Here is an 18,526-nt window from a genome sequence, read left to right as displayed (position 1 = left end):
GGCAAGTTTCATGCAATCTGGCCCGGCCGCTAGTTTTGTTAAAAATATAACATTAAAAACTTCCATGATTTTTCAAGCTTACTAAAGAGATTCCAAAGAGGAGATACAGTTTCGATTTGTTCTGGCGAGTTGAACACGAGAATGTATTGTACGCGAAGAAGGGTCGTAAAGTGCGAGGGCGATAAGGCTCATTCAAAAAATATGTTGAATCACTATAAAAACAAACAATGGGCGTAACTTTCAATTCACGAAATTCTCAGTTATCAACTTTTTCCATACCGACAGAAAAAATTTCTGGTACAAAACCGATATCGGCTATTAGCAAATTTACTGGTTGTCGATTTTAATTCTCAACCGCAAGAAATGCCATTACCATAGCCAGTGATATTCTGGTTTTCTTCTGTTATTAGGAAATCTTGAACGTCACTATCCGTAAGCGTTCCACTCATGAACCTGACCGAGTGGCGCGAAAGGTCAGTTTTCGTAATTTTACACGTGTGCTGTTAAGACTTTTCCCAGTTCTGGAAAACCTTATAAAACACCACAGTTTATATAATAATGAGTGTTTACTGACGAAATTATTGCGCCCAAAATAAGAGAATTACGACATTATTTACACGAATATACATAAACACAAAATACTTTATTCTTCTACTGCATCACGGCTACTGTTTCTGTGATGAATTCAGCTCTACTACGCTCTGAGACGTACACTAATTCATTAGATAGCTGTGGGAGAATATGGACTTATATTCTCTTCATAGTTAACACAAGAATATCTAGGTTTTCAACAAAAAAATGCTGGCCTTTGATGATTCTAGATACTTCCTATAATTGCACATTGAAGTGTATACAATCCCACATGATTGAGAAACAGAAACGTGGAAGGCAGAGCTAAAAGTAAAGACACATTACATTGTTTGGAACTTTTATGGAGATCAAAGCTAAGGTCAGAAAAATTTTCCAAACATATCCATTATAACTACTTCAATTACTCAACTTAGTCATTAAGACATTCTAAAATTGGAAATTAATCCCAAATTAGGATTTGACTATAAACCTACACCAAAGGCACTTCAAACTCACAGAAGTCTCACTCGCACAAAAACTTACAGCTGCTGTGAACTGATGGGACATTTTCTCCAGCTATTTTCTGAAACGTACACTAGCAGAATTAAAGCACACTTGTTTCTTTAACTGACCGTTAACTCGTTCTAATTTCTTTTGTAACTTCTTCCAAATAGTCGTAGTGACAAAGAATATTTCTGGGATCAGAAAACAATTTATTCCAGTAAAAAATATAAACTCTGTAAGAGAATACAACCTCTGTAAATCTCCTTACGGCAATAATTGCATTAAAACAATCATCAGATATTGAACCGCTCTTTTCTATGCCATAAACATGAATTGCAATCTGGAGTGAGCTGACAACAAAGGCTGCAAAATACGATAAAAACAGAAAAAATATATTGATTTTGAGGAAGGCAAATATCTTAAAAGGATACTGTTTGTAGGAATGATTTATTTGAGTAAAGTTTAGGAAGCTTATCAAAACCAACTGTACACCATTGTCTATCGCCAGAACCATAATCAGACAGATCTCCATCATCTCGTCATTTTTCTGAGCAAGGATCATCCCATAGCCTACAATTGTCATCAAGAACAAGGCTAGGAGACTCCAAAATGCCGGAAGCCGAACTAGTAGCGTTGGAATGACAGACCACCCTAAGAAAGAAGGTACTCTTGATATAGCCATGAGTACCAAGGCACAGTTGCATACCTGGGAAATTACCCAAGCGAGCTCCAGCTGTTCAGAGCGATCAAACGAGATGATGTCTGCTGGTTGGAAGCTTGCGCGTCTGGCAGTGAGAGTTGCCTCAAAGGCACGGATGGAGTACAAGATCAAACCAATCACTTGCCAGATGAAAAACATTGCATAAGCAACGCAACACAATACTCTCACCATGGTCGAGGTCAAAACACGCTTCGTTACCAGCAATAGACGGCCTTTAAGAGAATTTTCTTCGTCATTTACATGCACGTAAGGAACGGTAAACTCACGGTACTCGTCCTCCATCTAAAATGAAACAAAAGACTTCCATTAAACGAAACGTCTTCCTTTGTGATAGCACTCTATCGCGCCACCATTCCTTCCTAAAATATAAAAACAGAAGATCAAGCAGAGAGATGAGTCTACCATGTCGGCGTTAATCGAAGTAATTCCTCTCAAGGTGGCCACTGTAAATCATCTGAATTTAAGGTGACATCCGAACTGTATACAAGGAAGTTTTCAAAATTTTGCAGAAAGTTATTTCGTGATGTGCTGATAGAGATTCAGGGGAAAAAAAGGGCAGTCTTTGACTGCACGTGCACGCGCACGTGCGTAAAGTTGTTGAGTATTGCAGTAAAAAAGTAACGCAGTGTAAAATGGAAGAGAGGTTAATTAATAGCTCTTGTCGATGCCAAACTTGTAACTAAGGGAGGACTTGGTTAGAGCAGAGTTTGTACACTGGTCAATTGACTGACCGAGGAAAAAGCAGGAAATTATTAGAATAGGTACATGTATAAAATGTGCATCAAATATATTTCACAACAAAACTAAGTTAATTCGCACGCTCTGCGCACCTGGCGCTACGGATATACCAAAGGTATTGGGTTCGAACCCCGGTCGCGCTGACTTTTTCCTTTTTGTCTTTTTCCTTTATTCTTCTTTTCTTTTCTTTTTGTTTTGTTTTGTTTTTGCTTTTTTTCATCTCGATTGAAATTCTTTTTCAAAGGATATGTTAAGATTTGTTCGGAGTAAACGCACATGTGCGAACGTTTGACGACGTATCTGACAACATCGAACGGCAGAGAGGGTCACGAACTGCGAACGGCAGAGAGGGTCACGTGACCTGACATTTCCTGCGTTTGCCGTTTGCCGGCCGCCGTTTCTACTTGAGGAGGACATTTTTCCCGTTTGTAGGGAACGCGAAAACGTGAGTATTTGCAGCCCATTTTTACCGACTATTTCTACATTTTGATCGCTTGCTTTTATAGCTAAGCTTTGTTTATCATATTACTTCTATATGAACTGCTTGTGAAGCTAATAGCGGTTCAAATTCAAGCGGAAAATACATTACTTCTTTGTATCCATTCTAGTCGCAGTGAATGACGATCGACCGAGAACATTTGTTCTGCCGTATTGTCGGGAAGCTTAAACAAGGGAACTTAAGCAGTCACGACGGCAACGCCACGGAAGACGTCGATTAAAAAATGAGTTTCTACTTTTAGTTAGAATTTTGAAAATGGCTGCATGTGTTTACCGTCTCACAGGGTGCCAGACCTCAAACTCAACATAACGCGTAAAAGAAGCGTTGAGTTCCAAATGTAAATTGAAATAATTTGCCGCCGCGGTTTCGGTTCGGAGACGACGCAAATTTTGGTGATTTCACGTTGCTGTTTTGCAAAGGACGGCTAAGAAATGTACAAAGTTTTAAAACGCACGTGCTGGGCTATTGTTCTGCCAATTAGATCTATTGTTTTCCCACGTTCTCGTTGCCGTCGCCGTCGCGGTTTGCTTAAATTCCCTACACAGACGAAAATCGCGGACGGAACGGCAAACGACAAACGGCTAGCCGACGTTCAGCGTTCGCCGTTTTCGCGGTGCTTAATCTAACTAGACTCTAACTCGGACGCGGCCGAGGACGACGCCAACCGGAAGTAAATTCGCAAGCTCTCAATTTTAATTTGCATAAATGTCACGCCACTTGACGGCCACCACCTCAGTTGCGGCGGCGACGAAGTTTATTTTGGCGGCCTCTCAGAAAGGTGAGTCATTTTTCCGAATTCTTCCCTTAAATTTACAAGTTTTGCATAAAATTTGCAAACATTATTATAAAAGAAATAGATTCCTAAACTGTCTGGTTCATTTTTGTTTTCATAATTCAGATTTACCGAGCATATAGAGGGTTTTTGTGTGAGCATGAAGTCTTCAGAAAGGAATCCGAAAAGCAGGTAGATCTGGGTAAATTTCCTCGGACAGTATTGCTTTATTTTTCATTTTAACCTTCATTTTTATCGTGTAAAACTAATCAGTGGCAGTTTAGGACCGCTTTAGAAAATGATTTTGCATTATTTTGCATTATATTATTTTGCGCCATCTTTCTTCGAGGTCAAATCTTTCGTACTCTTCATACGGTAATTCTAAGTTCTTTGAAAAGCTGCAGTCACAGAGGAGCACGAATTCTTCGTCAGAAATTATGTCGGCCAAATAAGAGCCTGTTAAAAGCTCTGGGGTCTTCTTAAACGACGTCATAGCAGCAAAACCTACTGATTCCAGCAGTTATTCTCTGACTGAATGTGTTTGTTGTTATGTGTTTCGGCGACCGCTTCCACAACGCAAATCTTAAGGCTCGTATTTCCCGCGCAAAGGTGGTGGTCACGACCCATGCCCTCTCGGGCGTGACCGCGTTCTTAAAGGCAGCTGCGTCCAGTATCTTAAGCTCCCTAATATCGAAATGCAGATGGGAGGCACTAAAAGATAAAAACTAAGCCCGAAAGAAAAAATTTATCCGAAGAAACCTAATTAGATTCGTTCAAGGATGGCCAGTGTAGGAACTGAGCCAGGACGAGTCACAAGAGACGTTACAAGTGTCTACAAGGTTTACGGACATACACGACACCCGGGCCAGAACGTAGTGCCTACGGTTTCCATAGAAAGAAGGCACAGTGGGCAAAATAACACCTCCTGCCGTCTGCTTTCAATCGGTTTTTTTTTTATTATTTTGCGAAACCATAGATATCGCATCATCTGTGAACCAGGGATTTTAAGGCTTTTTCTCAATAAGGATAAATTGCCGAGGTTGGGAATTAACTTTGAGTACAATAAAAAATTAGTTGTAATGTTCAATGTCAGTAGACATTTCTTATTACTTTTAAGCCTCCATGTCGGGCAAAAATTTCATCAAAATCGGAACTAAAAGACCGTAAAGATGATGTAAATAGAATATAACAAAAAGTCTCGAGTTTCATTGTTCTTTTCCAGATCACAATTTTACATTACCCGTGATCTCATTGCTCACCTGAAATACACCAAATATATTCAAAATGAAAATGAAACCACGCGGCACAGTCATGTGATTTCACCACAAAAGTTTGAACACACCTTCATTTCGGTAAAATCTATGCTGGAAGAAAATATTCAAGGCGAGAGAACGTAGCTTCAAGTGTTTCGATATTGATTTACACTGTTTGGTGTGTAAAGGGACAGAAGTGAACGAGATATTGATTGTCTGACAGTCGATACCTTCCTTTTGTTTTGTTTTTGTTGTCTCGTAGCTTCCTGCGTACAAGAACTAACCAGCTCAATCTCTTAGTGCTGACCTGATGTACAAATTTTCTACATTTGCTAACAAAAATCAGGAGGTGAGGAAGAAATAAAGAAAAATGTGAAAAACAAATTTTAAGTAACTTTGCAACGGGAGTTCCGGGTAACTACATTAAGTATTGTTACATGAGGAAAATAACGTCATTTCTAACGGTATGGATCTTTATCATTAACGCTTCAACTCTGAGCTTGAGTTGCTGTGTGCGATGATCAAATAAACCCTCGCTCTCTTTATTATTGATCTGCTCCCACCTACAAGAGTGTTCTACGCCTCTCCTGTTTCATAATGATTTAAAAGGGGCCTGATTCCTGAAGAAATATAGTGACTACTCTTTGGGGGAAATAACTCAAACGAACTGAATCTTTTTTGTATTATATTCTAGTGTATCACTTCAAATCTTCAAAACTGCACAGCTTACTTCAATTATACGGCAAAGTTACGTCTTCAAATGAAGTTTGTGGACTTATCTGTGGCTTCTATGCTCTGAAGAATTCGGGTAAGTAACGTCAGTCCAAGCGATGTCAGTATATCTTTCTCGTGTATTTGCTAAACGAAACTGATTTCTTTTGGTCCTGTCCAGACTTATGAGCCTGAATGGCATATCGCTCATCATTGTTTTGCAAATTAAGGGGATTTACCCGATGCGCGGGGTTTACGCAAATTTTTAAACTTATTTCACTTCCTGTCAGTCCAGATCTAACGATCAGGAAGGCTAACGAGTCTGCTATAATGAACCTTAAAAATATTTTTTTCTGAGAACTTGCCTCCCTATAGTAAGTATTCCAAGAGGTGTACCAGCTTTATCAACTGTCTTTGAAAAGTCCGCAGCAGGTGACAATTTGATTCGAAACAGCAAATGATATCAAGCCAAAAGATATTTGTTAGATATCAATGATATCTAACAAATGATATCAAGCCAAAAGTTGCACTGTAGAATTTAGCATTCTCTGCATTTTACTTCAGTTCATTAGCATTCCTTCGGGAATGCGTTTTGTTTTTCTTTCCCGTGTTCGGTATAATTTACTTAACAATTGGTTCATGCTTTAGCGTGCACTATCGAGTTATGGAGCACGTGGGAAGTTTGGAGAGCACGAAAGAAGCGTAAGAGTTGCCCGAGGCGATAGCCGAGGGCAACTCTAGCTTCTTGAGTGCTCTTGAAACTTCCCACGTGCTCCATAACTCGATAGTGCACAGCTGAAAGCATGAACCAATTGTTTTAGAACATAGCCGGTAGAATTGTGCATCAAATCCGACGGGAAAAATGGACAACAATATCAGTTGAAGCGAATCGTGACGGTGCTGATGCCGTCTCCTTTTCCTTTGTTTTTCTCTTTTTCTGCCTCATTTAAGAACTCTAGCCCAAGGGAAAAGGTCGAAACATTGTCTTCGTTTTCGGACTAGTAGGCCGAGTTTCTGTTTGTATACATTATTGTCGCGAAATATATTATTTTTCCCGCGCTAACAATCGGCCGCTCGCGCGAAAAAAAAATTTCTGGCGAAGCGATTTGCTGACGCTGGCAGCGTGCACTATCGGGATTTTGAGCACGCTTACAAATATTGAATTTGATTGCGCGGTTCTGCTAGCTATGTTCTAAATGTTGTTAATATTCTAGCTTTTTAATAAAGGCTGATAGTTTCGAAAGAAACTGTTTGGGGCTGCGTCGGTGGGAGTAACGAAATAATTTGGATGTGTCAACAAAGTTGAAGTGGTAAATTGGCTTTTTAGTTTCATCGTTGATTTCATCGAGAGAACATCTTGTCTTAAGAGAACATCTGGTTTATTTAGAGTTGCCTTTTCGCGGCCTACAGCGCCGATACAATGTAAGTTCCTAGTTATTATGTTCATTGCGTTCGCTTTAGCCGCCTTTCAGTTTTATATTTCTGCATTTTGTGAGCTTGTATATTTTGTTGGTTATTCATTAGTTCAAACCTCTCCCTCCGATCGAGCATTTGTAATAACTGCTGTAGGCGGCCACGAAAAGACTCGCCTTTTGGCAGTAACAGACACTACAGAGACATGAATGTAATATCAAGTTTCTTTTTAGATTTATTTTGTCAGAAAGTTCGACTACATGCGCCCTTGATGTTCATCATCAACCGCTGCGTTTCCTCGAGAATAATCCAAATATGGCTGCGAAAAAAGTTCTCAAAAAGGGACCAACTTGCGCTATTCAAAGATTCTCTCCTCTCTCATGTTTAAACGATACTCTCAAGGAAATTTCTTGTAAATTTCAAGTCATTTTGAGTTAATAAAACGAAGATGTGGCGTAGGGAATTTTGATGATATAGACTAAAAAGCGGGAGGTAGATGTAAATTTCACAACAGCACGGGTTATGAAATAAATTGCCCAAAAATTTTATTACTGATTTTGGAAGTCCATTGATGGCTTTGACTGCCCATATAGGAATAATGATCAGAAGTGGTTGGTCATCGGAGATATTGGGCCTCAAAATACTCTTATTTTGGGACTTTGTCAAAACCAGAAAAAGTCGTCTTTACTTAAGCGGGAGGAAAAGGAAGAAATGAAATGAGGAAGTTAAAACAATTCAATTTTCTTGAAGTCTGATAGATATGAAATACAATCCAGTTGATTGAATTTTCAGATGAATTTTCACTTTGTCACAGCAGCGATGCAAAGTTAGCTAATAAATTATACAATAATGCTGGAGATGGAGGTTTAATAATAATAATAATAAAAATAATTTATTAATTTATAGTACGCTTTTTAACATGTAATGATCAAAGCGCATGGTTTTTCCAGGGGTACTTTATATCGATAAAATGTGGCGAACGCTAAAATATGTGAAAAAGTGTAAACAATATGCAATGGAAGAGAATAAAAGAATAAAGGAATAAAAGAATAAAATAATCGTAGCACGAATTGTTCTAAACAAATAGTTTGGCGCGAATTGAATCGCTCTGTTTGTTTTTTTATTCTCTTCCATTGTATATTGTCTACACTTTTGTAGACAGTTGTTCTAAACAAATAGTTTGGCGCGAATTGAATCGCTCTGTTTGTTTTTTTTATTCTCTTCCATTGTATATTGTCTACACTTTTTCACGTACTTTATATCTCCCAGAGAATTAAACATTTTGACCTATTATTTTCACACATTTGTTAACTCATGATACTTAGCATTTGTGCCAAGTTTGAGCCACATCGGTGATTTGAGGTTTATCGCCCCCTGCCCGGTTCTGCGCTGTTTTCTCGTGGACACGCTCTTAAAGATGAAAAGATCTTTGTCATGTCCGTGTCATCTTTAAAAGTGACTCGAGAATAAAGAGCTGAATTAAACGTGATTCGTGGACCATTCTGTTTTGCGTGATAAATTCCCGTCTATTTCATTGTTTTGAAAATGTATGTATTATTCTCGTACGGCTGTGGTTAAGTTTTGACTGGGGTTTTAACAGGACATGGACTTCGTATGTGTCATTAAACGTCATAATACAGACCACCAATAGTTTTTGAACAAATAAGCTAAGACATAACGTCATCTTTTGTCACTTGAGACTGGTCAAGACTAAAATAAGAGAAAAATATCAAGTCCTGAGTTTGACTTTTTATTTGTATGTGAAAAGTGACCGTCCCAAATTTCGCGTGAACGTGAAAAAAATTTTGAATATCGTTCGTGATGCATAAAAAGGCCAAACATATTTACGTGAGTGAGTGTTACAAAGGAGTACAGGGGACCCACTTGTTTCCTTTGCGGTTGTATCCCTGATAAAAAACGTATTTATTGGATCGAAAGACCAAATGAATAGTTGTTTAAGCCGCACAAGGTACATAGACATTTGCAAACTCAGATCAACAGTTTTTAGTTTCGGAAAAGTCTTTTGGATACTTCAGTCAGGTTTTACATCTATGTCCGATGATACTCGCCCAAGCCAGTCTACTTTGAATTTAGAAGTTTTCCAACCTCAAACGACGTCTAAGCAATATGAAACGCCATGGTCCACTCAAGAAATGTCTTTCTTAACGATTCAAAATCTAGCTGGAGACCAGAGACATTTTAATAAGTGTCTTATTGCTGCGCAGCGAGCAATAAGACACTTACAAGCAATAAGACAATAAGGTAATAAGACACTTATTGACACAAAAATGCATTGTATTCAACCAGTGTGCTTTACGCCACATTTGTTGTGTTTAGTGTATTACGTTACATAGTGTTAACGAACTGTAAGGACATTTTCTATATGTACTCAATCGTCTTGTAAATCCACTTTCCCAAGTAAAGGCAAACTAACTTATCGCGAATATTGTATGGTAAATCTACTATCTTGATCAATGAGTGAAGGACAGTTGAATTAGAGCAATGAAAGGAGTCACTTGATCAATGAATAACTGCGACTCCTGCCATTCGCTATTGTAAAAGTTTAAAAAGCCATGATAACAATTCCATACAAAGGTGATGCTCAAGTGATTATCAGAGACATCGTCATTTTATTAATCCTCTCCCCGAGCCAGTGAAACTGATTAAGAAGCAGTCAATTCATTCCACCTGCATGGGAAATAAATGTTTGCCGCCAAATCAGTCAAAAGTGCAGTTATAGCTACAATATCTTTTCAAAGGGTTCCAAATACCATCTAAAGAGTTTTCTCTTTCTGCCATGTTTTTGCCTTCTTTATCGATCTAAAAAAGCCCCTGTACTGTCATATTTGGGTACTATTGCGTGTCACTTTTGTTGTTAATCAAACTTGAGTTCTACGATGAGTGGGGGGGGGGTGGTGATCTCTTTCACTGCAGGGTCGGCTATGCCGACGGTCAGTAGAGAGAAAAACAATTCAAAGTTAGCAAAGGTACTCACGTACGTACTCACGTACGGATTCAAATCCGTGGTAATTCTTTTCTGACGGCGACCACTTTGTTTCAATAACTTTCCAACATGAGAAAAGCCGCCTCCGAGTAAAAGTCACGGAAGATAGTGGATTAGAGAATAGAAGTAATTTGTGTTTGTAACAAGACTTTCAAGACAATTTAGACAGATATCTGGTAGTATTTTCCCTTCCCGAGCTAAGTCATCAAGAAAAATGACTAAAACTTTTCAGCCAAGGTTAGTGACGCAGGTGTCCGTATCTATAGTTATTTGGACTTTCTTGAAAACCTTCAAAACTGCCGTTCACAAGTGATAAACAAATCATGTGTGGGACCTGATTGACTTTCCGAAAAAAGTGAGACCAATCATTGCCCTAGTCATGGAGAATAAAGGTTTTAAGCTTCATACCAATTAAGAATTATAAATGGTGCTCGCTCCACTGGCCAATCCATCTTTCCTTAACTTCAAACCCTATCGGCTTAGCTTGAAGTGTGAGAGTCAGAAGTTGCAGCAATGAAACTTATTGCAATTATTTTCCTGGTGAATTTCACCATTTTCGCAGATACTGGAAAAGGAGAAAGCAAATTCTGCCAGAGTGCAGATATAAAGCTGGATGAGCTCAAGGAAATGATTGGAGAAAAGGACTGTCCGAGTCCAGGTGATATGACATGTAGTTTTCAAATAGTTTGGTTGTATATTTATTTCTTCGGACAGTTTCATTTGTTCTCGTGGTTACTGCCTCTTTTAGGAGGTGAAGCTACATATGTTGTCGATATGAGAGAGTGAGCGAGTGAGTAAGTGAGTGGGTGAGCAAGTGAGTGAGTGAGTGAGTGAGTGAGTGAGTGTAAAAATAGAATTCCGATTTTGAATCAATTTTGACCCGATGTTTCCCAGTGCTACTTATTGTTCTTTTTCGGAGTCAGTTTTTCTTAATAGTTTGACGTTAGCACTCGATACACAACGCAATTCTCTTCTTTCATGATTTCTCGCTCATAGCCGCTAGCACATGATGTTTTCAGAAGTTCTTGCCATGACAGTACGGAAGACAACAGAAGGCGATAAGCGTTTCATAATCATTTCAGGATTGCACGCGATTTTAGATAACAAAACTTTTCCTCCTAAAAACATCTTAATAGGTTTAATCAGCGCATCATGAAACTAAGGGAATATTTTTTCTATGTAGAGAAAGCAATTTACCATTTAAATCCGTAAATCATGAAGACCCGAAGATATAATAATCTTTTCAGTTCCTACCGTGACACTACAAAAGACAATAAAAAACTCAAAATAATTTCACAGTGGCATCCACTGACGCGAAATTTAAATCAAAACTTTTCTAGCAGAAATATCTTAATAGATGTGACCTGCACATCATTGAAGCTTCAAGGATTTTTTTCTTTCAAAAGAGAGTGTTTTATTGTTTGAATCAGCGACTTTACCCGAAAAGAGCCACTAAATTTGCGAGTTATTCAACAGAATAATGAATTGGAGGAAAGATGGATTGGCGGAATCGCGGAACAAGTTGTGATTTATACTCTCACTTTCAGTGTTTACGACCGTTCAATCAAGGTTTTCCTCTCCTTTTTTGGTTGTTTTTACCTCAGAATGCGCGGAAATCTGCTGCAATATCGAAAAATGTCCATTTCTCGTCTTCTTTGGAGCGTCCTGATAGAATATTCACGGAGAAATCCAGCGTCACGCCATTGCGATAACGTACATGTTTATGACAAATGACCCGTGTTACGATAGTTTCGTGTAGATCAGCCAACTTTAACATGTTTCAAATGACAGAAAAGTACAACGGTGTATCGTCAGAGGATTTCGGATTGCTCAAATTCCCATGAAAGAGGGTACAGTAGTCGGAATCTGGATAATATGCACGCGATTTAAGGTACATGTTTCTAGTTACGTCGAGTAGTCCTTCGTGAAGGCTGATCAATTTTTTTTAAGTATTGAAGCTGGAGGCGAGATTTCTCTTCGGGATATTGCTTAAAAGATAACATTATTTCAAAGTCTTGCACTTTTCATTTGTCTGAAACGTTTGTTGTTGAGAACATCAGATGTAAACATTGCGGCCAATTTATGCAATATCCGATTTTTGAGCTTCGTGCGCGAATTGCCATTATGAAAAGTAGAGGCTGGTCCGCAGAGATTTTTACATATTTAAAAACTGGAATATTATAACCAACTAAGTGCGAAATTTCAGTTCCAGAATCAGTGTACTGTTTGGAGAAATTTAGACAAACGTTTTCCCTGTTTTACAATACATCAAAAATGAACGAAAGTGTACCAAGATAAATAATCTATCAGTGTGTTCACATTCACTCCCAGGGAAAATTTAATGCATCAAAGTAAAGATGAGTGGTGTCACTGTGTTTGCTAGAAGTACCAATCTGTAATGTTGTATTTAGCTTGAGATAGAGAAATAAACATTTACTCTATTTTAGGATGTTTTTGAATGAAAATGAGGCCCCAGGCCTCGAACAAGCAGTCGTTGTTACCATGGCAACAAGAGTGCATTTTTTTTTGCATCCACCCTGAGTGTCTGACTGCATGCCAAATTTGAAGGGGGGTAGAAAATTTTCATTTCCCAAGATGTTTGACTCTTACAGAGACACGTTCTTAAGAGGCGGAGTGAAGGATTATCCTGAAACGCTGAACACTTTTTTGTCTGAAACAAAACTCTTAAAATTGGAATTGCAATAATATGGGAAAATTATTCATAATCAACAGCCGAACTCATTGTTGGAGCCCAACGTATTGGGAAACCTTGATCGTGAGTCTTTTCAGCTAGCCCCTATAAGTTATTATTATATAAATGTTGTTATCATTACTATTATTATTGTTTATACTATTATTTGCTAGCATATAAAAATATTGGTTGAATGTCAATTAGACGATAAATTTTTTAATCATCGTTCTCTTGTGGAACAGGGTAGTCATAAATAAGTAGGATGCGGCAGGTTTTCTGTTTTGCATGTGAGACGAATATTCTGCAATTCTACCTCCTAGCCTCATTATACAATCTATAGTTCTTTTTAATGCCATAAGAATAGTGCTTTACCAGCTAGTGGTCACAAATCTTTGACTGTCTAGTTTTTTTCTTGCTGGTTAAAACTGACCTATACATGAACTACGGTTTCACCAAAATTTATGATTTTCTAATTGTTATTTTTAACCTTACCTTCTAGTGGCACCGTTTAAATTGCTCATGTCTTGCAAGGAGATTTATGATTTGACCGGGTGAGTTCGCTCATTTTTTTGTGCGAAAACATGCCAAAAAAAAATCTTTAAAGACAAATCTTTAAAAACAAGGATACTCTTGCATTTTGTACACACCCCTATGGAAAAGAACTATAATTTTTAATTGTGCGAAAATTTTTTTGTGCGCAAACATGCCAAAAAAAAAATCTTTAAAAAAAATCTTAAAAAACAAGGGTACTCTTGCATTTTGTCCACACCCCTATGAAAAAGAACTATAATTTTTTACAGGTCAAAAGAGAACAAGGCTTATGTGGTCGACGTGAACTGCTGCAGGAAGTTGCCTGTTTATTACAACATGGATGGTGCAGGTCTTGGCGACTGTGGAGGCGGAGGTTGGACATTGGTAATGAAGATTAACGGTGCAAAGGTAACCACAGAGTTAATGTTGCACTTAAGGTTAACCTCCTACTTAGTTCGGTTGTCTCAGAGGAGACCTCAATGAAAATTACAATTATATTTAAGGTTGAAATAGTTAGGCAATATAGATTTACATAGGCTGCATTTGCATTAGAATGAGGATAAGAGCGCAACCGTTCTTATGGAAAACCTCGACTCCTTTATTTTCTCTTGTAGCAAACGTTTAAATTCGATTCACCGTTTTGGTCGAACAAGAAAGAATACGGTCTCCCTGAAGGGGAGACTGGCTTAGATTACCGAGGGACTAAGTTACCAACCTACTGGAACACACCCTTCACCAAGATCTGTCTAGGTATGAAGGTTGGTGAGGTTACCAAGTTCTTCGTTTTGAACCGAAAGGCAAGCTCGCTGTACGTGCTGATTGCAGATGGAAAATATCGCAAAACCTCACTGGGTCGGGACGAATGGATGAAGTTGATCACTGGTGCTTCCCTGCAAAACAACTGCCAAAAGGAGGGTTTCAACGTCCAGAGTGTGAACGCCAATGCTTCCAAGGCACGAATTGGAATTCTGGGAAACAATGAAAATGATTGCAAGTCGAGTAATTCCCGAATCGGGTTTGGTACCGCTGGATATCCAGCCAATACCAACTCGTGTGGCAACGTGGCCAAATACGGTGGAGATAATGGAGACAAATGGATCAAAGCCATGGGGTACATCTTTGTTCAATAAAAACAGTTGAACTCGAAGCATTAGGGGCTAAGCTACTAGCTGCTGAACGCACTTTTTGGTAAATATGGGCTAAAAAGTCTCATTGTTGAAAATAGTAATAAAATGAATTATTGGGTGAAAGATGCTGTCCTCTTTGTCTTTTATCATCTTAAAATTAGTCTTCCAGGTAGTTTACCTTTCTGTTTATTTTGCTGGAAGTTCAAATCTTTTCCCTTTGTCATGCTATGCCTTCAGGCCGCCATGCAACGCTTTCACTAGCAAAACTGTGCTATACCGTGGCTTCGAAGAAGGTTGATAGGGTGTTATTTCTATGAATTGTGTTTTACCTATTACACATTGCTTTGGACTCGTGTTTGTGCAGCTTTCCATCTTTGGAAAAAAAATCATAATGCTAAAAAACTTTAGCAAAGTAAAACTACCTTTGTTTCAATTGCCTCAATTGGTAGAGCGCTGCACTAGTATCGCAGAGGTCAGTGGTTCGAATCCCGTACAGGCCTGAAATTTTTTTCAGGTCTGATTTTCACTATTGCTCAAATAGTGCTTTACTGCGAAGGATCGTTCTCATATACGTCTCATAACCGCAGTTCACACATATGTTTCATATATTTGTTGTTGTTTGATTTATCATCTACGGGTTTATATCGAATTAAGTTGATGGCCTGCTCCCAGTTGGCTTGTTAGCTCAATTGGTAGAGCGCTGCACTAGTATCGCAGAGGTCAGTGGTTCGAATCCCGTACAGGCCTGAAATTTTTTTCACGTCTGATTTTCACTATTGCTCAAATATTGCTTTACTGCGAAGGATCGTTCTCATATACATAAAACTACCTTTGTTACTCTCAGGAAACAAAATTATTTTTCTTCACCAATACTGTGACACCCAGAAACTGTGAACTCCAGAAATATAGGTAGTTATGTAATCTCCGTGCATTTCAAGGAAAAAGCCTAATAGGCAGAGATAACTAGACAGCAACAATAGGGAGTTTACGTATGATGCACGATCCTTCGCAGTAGATAGCGCTATTTATGGAATAGCGAAAATCAGACCTGAAAAATATTAGGCCTGTTTGGGATTCGAACCACTGACCTCTGCGATACTAGTGCAGCGCTCTGCCAATTGAGCTAACAAGCCAACTGGGAGCAGGCCGTTAAGTTGATTCGTAATAAACTCGTGATGATAAATCACATACAATGAATATTTGAAGTTCATATATTTTGAACTGCGGTATTAAATACGTATGATGCATGATCCTTCGCAGTAGATAGTGCTATTTATGGAATAGCGAAAATCAGACCTGAAAAAAATCAGGCCTGTACGGGATTCGAACCACTGACCTCTGCGATACTAGTGCAGCGCTCTACCAATTGAGCTAACAAGCCAACTGGGAACAGGCCGTTAAGTTGATTCGTAATAAACCCGTGATGATAAATCACATACAATGAATATATGAAGTTCATATATTTTGAACTGCGGTATTAAATACGTATGATTCACGATCCTTCGCAGTAGATCGCGCTATTTATGCAATAGCGAAAATCAGACCTGAAAAATAAAAAAAATAAAAAAAAAATGCACTAGTATCGCAGAGGTCAGTGGTTCGAATCCCGTACATGCCTGATTTTTTTCAGGTCTAATTTTCGCTATTGCATAAATAGTGCTATCTACTGCGAAGGATCGTGCATCATACGTATTTAATACCGCAGTTCAAAATATATGAACTTCATATGTTCATTGTAAATAGGGAGTTTGCTCACTCCTGAATTTTGTGTTGGACAGTACACAACTGTCCTGTGAGAATCAAATCAAAGTGTTTGTGGTTTTCTGAGTTTCACAGCAATGAGTAATCAAGCAGTGTGCTCATGCAGTTCGCTTGGTTGCACGGCCATATTTTCTGCGAATCTTTAGTTCTCCTCTTGCTCTACCCATAGATTGGGTAGGTGGTCTAACGTCTATCAAGGTTTTAACTCAGATTCAAAAAAAGATTTTAGCAAAAGTCATATAAAGTAAAATATCAATCACTGTCATACAAGTTAAAGATCGTTGACAAAAAAAATATCGATTTATAAATACATTATATTAAATCTGTTCATGATGCAAGTCTTTCTCAGTTCGTGCCGAACCTATAACTGATAAAATGCGTTTCAATGAGCTTCCCAAATATTAGATCAGAAGAAAAAAATCTGAACCAAGGTTAAATCAATTTCATTGTAAGGTAATCATGTTTCTGAACATCTGGTAAAGTAGAGAAATTCAAATATTGTCATTGATTGATTGATTTTTTTCACTCTTCGAACACTTGTTCATCTACTGAGTTTTTGGGTTACCAGTAACGGATGGATGTAGTAAGAAAAACTTTAGCGGGAATACTTTCAAGATCTTCACTATCAATAAATCACAGTTTTCTTTTACTTTTGGTCACAATGCTGTGTATGGCTTGCTCTTTTGACCCCTTGTCAAGGTCAAGTGTAAAGCACCTGGCACAACATTTTTAGCTCACTAGCCACTTTTTTAATAATCACTCTTAATATGTAAGTTTGTATGTATGTGCATAAACTATGCAATAAGCAAAACTGTACCGAGCTGTACATGTCGTGTGCAAATATGCGCTACCTACTCTTCCAAAATAGCTAAATTGTGATGCCAAAAATTTTTTTCCGATTAGTCACGAACTTTTTCTCGTCGCTTCGGCCAAAGTCCCTCAGCGCTACAAAGAACAACAGGACTATTGTTTACCACTTAATGTGTGAATTTGAGCCGGAACAATAGACCATTTCTTGATACGTTTCATAAACCTGCTTAGTTTAGGTATGAGTTTGCTGCATCTATGGGCCAATTGATTTACCACTGTGTGGTAACCATCTAGAAAGCTTGTCTGCTCAACTGCAGAGGCCTTTTCCATGGCTTTAATCACACCTATTTCACTATTCACTTCTTGAAGGTAATTTCTGTATTAAAGTAATTTTTAAAAGAAAAGCTAAGACTTTTTATCTCAGCAAAACAAATTATTTGTGTATAAATCCGCTTGTAGAATGAAAGAATAGATGACAAAGAAAATGAAATAAAGTTAACTCACAGAAGGTCAATTTTTTTGCATTTTCTCAGGGACTAGATCTTAACAACACTCGTCCTTTGGCGACCTCTTGGAGAAGTGGCCGACTAATTTTACAATTATTCCACGAGCGCGCGTTGGATATGAGATTACAGATAGCCAACGAGGCGCTGCGCGCCTCGTTGGCTATAATGATCTCATGTCTAACAAGCGCGAGTGGAATAATTGTTTAATTAAAAACGCCCCCAAGATATTCGACAGATCTTACCAAATCTTGAATTTTTTAGCTCCCTTTTAATTTTAAGCTGAAGCGTACGCTTACCATGTTTGTAGACTATGGTATATTGGCTCATATACCATAATGGCTAAGCCAATAAAAAGTCTTGAATTTCATTATCCAATGATCCAGTTTTTAATAAAAAGTGTTATCATATTGTAGGAATGGCACTCGAGGCAATCCTTTTTCGTGCCTAACCTACGTGGATACTCCTTTCGAAAAATTGGCGGTTAAATGATCAGAACATACGAAAAAGCCTCTTCGGGTAGAGGTTCATGCAGTGTGGGCCTACGAATGCTACCCATTAGCTCTCTTAACCATTTCGTTTGGCCTGTGAGCGATATTTCAGCGTTTGGATTAAAGAATAATCGCTCAATCCCGCACAACCCAACTCTATGGTGGTATTGCTGGCCTCAAAACGACGTTTAAACTTTTCTTGATCTTTTCAAGTACAGCATCCTGCGTCTACTGCTGGTTACCAACGCCTGATCTAAAGCTACTATGAAAATTCTGAGGATAATATAACGTCACAGACTTATGTGCGGCCATCTCGTGGTTTGAGTAATGGTGTACGTTAAATCGAGGAAAATAAGTCTAAAAAAAAAAGACTCCCACTTCGAATTTTCATTCCAATTGTGGTGAGAGTGATAAGTAGCCAATAAA

At 38.3% G+C, this 18,526-nt stretch overlaps 2 protein-coding genes across 12 annotated transcripts; one reads left to right on the top strand and one right to left on the bottom strand.

Moving 5' to 3' along the window:
• Positions 1 to 624: 624 nt before the first annotated feature.
• On the bottom strand, positions 625 to 5,953 carry LOC111338058 (uncharacterized). Of its 2 annotated transcripts, XM_088762878.1 has the most exons (3): positions 5,788 to 5,953; positions 1,781 to 2,077; positions 1,306 to 1,437 (listed from the first exon to the last, which is right to left on the bottom strand). In XM_088762878.1, the coding sequence occupies exons 2-3, from the start codon at positions 2,075 to 2,077 to the stop codon at positions 1,390 to 1,392; spliced, it is 345 nt and encodes a 114-aa protein (XP_088619004.1). In that variant the 5' UTR covers positions 5,788 to 5,953; the 3' UTR covers positions 1,306 to 1,389. The 2 variants fall into 2 exon arrangements, with proteins under 2 accessions (XP_022800198.2, XP_088619004.1); XM_022944463.2 differs by having other exon boundaries at positions 625 to 2,077; positions 5,788 to 5,950.
• On the top strand, positions 2,076 to 14,658 carry LOC111338059 (putative skeletal organic matrix protein 5). Of its 10 annotated transcripts, XM_088762883.1 has the most exons (9): positions 2,076 to 2,978; positions 3,769 to 3,810; positions 3,931 to 3,996; positions 5,320 to 5,406; positions 5,752 to 5,865; positions 10,748 to 10,843; positions 13,377 to 13,428; positions 13,678 to 13,816; positions 14,023 to 14,658. In XM_088762883.1, the coding sequence occupies exons 6-9, from the start codon at positions 10,813 to 10,815 to the stop codon at positions 14,536 to 14,538; spliced, it is 738 nt and encodes a 245-aa protein (XP_088619009.1). In that variant the 5' UTR covers positions 2,076 to 2,978; positions 3,769 to 3,810; positions 3,931 to 3,996; positions 5,320 to 5,406; positions 5,752 to 5,865; positions 10,748 to 10,812; the 3' UTR covers positions 14,539 to 14,658. The 10 variants fall into 10 exon arrangements, with proteins under 10 accessions (XP_088619009.1, XP_088619008.1, XP_088619006.1 ...); XM_088762882.1 differs by having other exon boundaries at positions 3,769 to 3,996; XM_088762880.1 differs by having other exon boundaries at positions 2,076 to 3,810.
• The last annotated feature ends 3,868 nt before the right edge of the window (positions 14,659 to 18,526 follow it).

The sequence above is a fragment of the Stylophora pistillata genome, chromosome 6 (genome assembly GCF_964205215.1).
Source record: "Stylophora pistillata chromosome 6, jaStyPist1.2, whole genome shotgun sequence".
NCBI lineage: Eukaryota > Metazoa > Cnidaria > Anthozoa > Scleractinia > Pocilloporidae > Stylophora > Stylophora pistillata.
Note: the sequence above shows the minus strand (reverse complement) of the source record. Positions and strands in the feature narration are given on the sequence as shown.